This window comes from Bombina bombina, chromosome 2 (assembly GCF_027579735.1).
Source record: "Bombina bombina isolate aBomBom1 chromosome 2, aBomBom1.pri, whole genome shotgun sequence".
In the NCBI taxonomy this organism is placed as follows: Eukaryota; Metazoa; Chordata; class Amphibia; order Anura; family Bombinatoridae; genus Bombina; species Bombina bombina.
Genome location: NC_069500.1, coordinates 774,161,379 through 774,165,124, shown reverse-complemented (window position 1 = coordinate 774,165,124; position 3,746 = coordinate 774,161,379). Strand labels below are relative to the sequence as shown.

Below are 3,746 nucleotides of genomic sequence, written 5' to 3'. Positions count from 1 at the left end.
CACACTCACTGACAGGAGGATCCGTTATAAGTATAACTATATGGCTCTGCAGGCAAGTGTCATAAAATTCACTTGACACAGCAAGTTCCCTCTCTCACTCTGCCGCTCTGCTGCTTCAAGTTGTAAGTGAACACAGCCTACAGTGCCGCACCCCCTCTACCCGCGAGGCATTCTGGGGCATGTAGTTAAAGTTGAATATGGCCTAGAAATTACCCAGCCACACGGGGCTAAATTTAGATGCGTCTTCTAACTACTTGTTGCGGTCCGTGAGGCACGGGGGGAGGACACTTAGAGGGATACAAATCTGGCTGCCAGGGGTTGATTTTGTGGTGCATAGGGGTCAATTTAATTTCAAATAGAACATGCAATTTTCGGCCGGTTTTCCCCTCTTTCGGCCGAAATGGGAAAGGCCCATTTTCGGCCGAAATTTTCGGTGGCCGAAATTTCGGTGCATCCCTAATGCATAGTATATATCAGCAATTAAAGGGACACTACACTCATAATTAAATGGGTTGGATAGAGTAATCCTATGTGAGCTCAGGAGCGTGTGTGTGTCTTTAGCCATCTGACAGCAGCTTGCAACAATGTTTATAGTAATGCTATACATTGTATCAAATACTGTACCATAAACTGCTAAAGACACGTGCTCTTGAGATACTACGTTTACTCTTCAACAAATAGAAGTAATAGAATAGAAGTAAATTGGAAAGTTGTTTGAATAATCTGTTTAATTTTAACTTTACTGTTCCTTTAAGTACTGAATTACAAAATCAAGTGTTGATGTGATGTGTGACAGAGGAAAGTCTACTGTGGTCGTAAAGGGACATGCAAATCAAAATGAAACTTTCAGAAGTAAATAGAGAATGTCATTCTAAGACACTTTTTAATTTCACTTGTACTAACAAATGTACTTTTTTTTTTTTTTTTTTTATAAAAGCATACGCACATATTCTTAGCAGCAGCAGCAATGCTCTACTGGGAGCTGGTGTTTGGTCACTACACGCATTGTCATTGGCTCACCAGATGTGTTCAGCTAGCTTCCTGTAGTGCATTGCTGCCACGAATCTTACTTTTAACTACGTGTGTAATCCCTTTGCAAGGGTTAAACACATAATTATATAAAAAAGCAACATATTTAGAGCATTTTCTTTTTGCACTTTAGTCCCTTTTTTAATTGGTTGTCTTACTGGAGCACAACTAGAGAAAGAAGCTCTGGTTCAAGAAAGCGGCACCTGGTATTTCATGCATATTAATCCCCCTGTGCATCGGAAGAATAATCTTCAATTTTTAGGAGACTTGACATTGTGGATACAGCATGGGCTGTATCGATTTCCCCCCCCCCCCCCCCTTTCTCCTGTATATCAGTCATGTACCTTTTCTCAGCCCACTTAGATTTTCTAGTTCTAACTTCACAGACATGTAGAGTGGGCAGGGCATGCTTATAGTTATAGTTTTACAATAATTTTAAACAGTGATAACAAAAATAATCCGATACTTCAGGCAAGTTTTTCTCTGAAAATCCTAGTTGCAAAGGGGTTAAGGGAAGGCATAAGTGTAGCCTGCTCAGAGCTTATCAGTAAAAGTTTGCTTCCTTTTTCACAAGTGGTTTGGGCAGAATTAATTGCATACCATTTGATGCTTTTCAGCAAAGATATGTAATTAAATTCACTAACATTGGCAGTATTATCAGACCTATAGTCCCATTTTATACCATTAAGAAGTTACTGTTGGAATGTTTAGTTTTGTTTTTTGTTTCAGTTCTTTTTTTCTGTTACTCAAGTAAAAATAATGTTTAGAATGTGGCCATGAATGAGCTGTGTCAACTGTAGAGGTGGTTTCTTCATGTTTGTGATCGTTTGGTCACCATAGATACATCATATTTGCTTTGGCAGTACAGTAGTATGATGTTCTGGTTTACCTTCAGTGCTGATTAAAACGGAAATATATTCCTGTGCATTTCAGTTTTGAGTTGTGTGTCATTTTAAATCTATTAACCTTTTTTAATGAAAAAGAAATAAAGCTGTTGGTTGTCAAGAACAAGTCTCCAGAAAAATTAATGCATTTTGCCTTTGTTTTTCAGGTTGGAATTTGTGTTTTAATTCTGTCAATAATAATAATCACAGTTGATGCCCTTTCTTTTGTAGAATGCTGCAAAGAAAAGAGACCAAGACCAGTTAGAAATAGGTGAAACCTCTGCCCCTCCTCGAAAGATCGCTCGGACAGACAGCCAAGAAATGAATGAGGACACATAAACTCCAACCACTGCTCTTATTAACCGCACACAGGTCCCCTTTCTCTGTGTCCCATCCTTACTACACAGGAGCTTCCTGCAATGTGTGTGTGTGAGGGGGAGGAAGGTGGATGTCGCTGCCTTTTCTCTATTTCACAATTCGTCTCCCCAGCCCCATGCATCCCATTTCTCTTTTGATCTCATAGGAGCCAAAAGTGTATTTATTTCTTCCAGATTTTATTTATGCTGTATTGCATACAGTTTTGAGAGGATGGAATACCCTTTGTTTTTTTTTTTTATATTATTAAATATTTAATTTTTTTGTTTTTTTTAAGTTGGCGCTCCCCCTTTTTTTTATTTTGAAACTTGTTTCTTGTTGACTGAACTCTGTTTTAAAAAGAAGCAGGAATGGGAAAACAACAACTGTTTTTGTGGTCAGCGAAATACACCTGCAAATGAGGGTTTGGGGAAAAAAAAGTCTTGTAATTGGGTCGTTAAGGTAGTTCTTTAAATGACTCCTCTTCTGCTAATACATTATTGTGCTATCCGTGAAAACAATATCCTGATTGACACCTTTGTTTGCATGCAGTGTGTTTCTACACTTTATTGCACCACAGACATTTTCGTAGGCAGTTGGAATGCTGAGCACTGGCCGTTCTGTTTTCATGTTTGTGGTAAAAACGTAGCCATGAGTTATTAGAATTGGTAACTTTAGTCCAGGGTGTAGAGTAGTTTGACTTTATACTCTGCTTAGCTTCAGCACAACATCCAACCAATAGCTTTGGCTAAACATTGGTTGATTATGCTGTGTATATACTATCAGGATTCTGCCCTAGAGGGAACTTTATCACAAAAAAAGAAATGATGTATTAAACTGTTCATATCCAGCTTAAATTAAGCCGTGTATATACGTAGCTAAAGACAACTGTTCATGCAGAAAACTGCATATTGTGGCAATATATAGGATTCCATCTCTAAAGTGTTTATATTTTGTGGCTTATAGTCCCTAGAGGAGTGATACAGACATCTGTACAGCCACCAATAATAGGACCCAGAAATGAAGCACTGCTTTGTTTCTCCCTCTAGCAGGATGGAAGTCAACATTACCATTTAAACCTTAACAAATTATATATATATATTTTTTGTAAATTTGACTTTGCCTTTATCATTTACTAAGGTCTTTTTGGGAAGAACAACAGCATTGTTTTAAAGTGTATTTTATGTCATTAAAATACTTTGAAATCATTTATTTGTATGTGATTTATTTATCTATTATTACTAAGGGAAGACATTGCTATATTAATATAAATATATGCTGCAATTACTACATGTTTTCTGTAGCAGTTTTTATGAAGTGCTCTATTATTATTATTATTAAATTCAGTCTTGTGTGTGTGATATAGAAAATGTGTGTGTGTGTGTGTGTGTATATATATATATGTGTGTATATATATATATATATATATATATATATATATATATATGCGTGTGTGTGTGTGTATATATATATATATAT

General features: G+C 36.7%; 1 protein-coding gene across 1 annotated transcript in view; it reads left to right on the top strand.

The window, feature by feature from the left end:
- Nucleotides 1-3,475, top strand: part of DDA1 (DET1 and DDB1 associated 1) — an 82,951-nt gene extending 79,476 nt beyond the window's left edge. Inside the window, exon 5 of the mRNA XM_053702930.1 lies at nt 2,145-3,475. Within this exon, the coding sequence (XP_053558905.1) occupies nt 2,145-2,252 (108 nt within the window). The 3' untranslated portion in view covers nt 2,253-3,475. The remainder of the gene's footprint in view (nt 1-2,144) is intronic.
- The last annotated feature ends 271 nt before the right edge of the window (nt 3,476-3,746 follow it).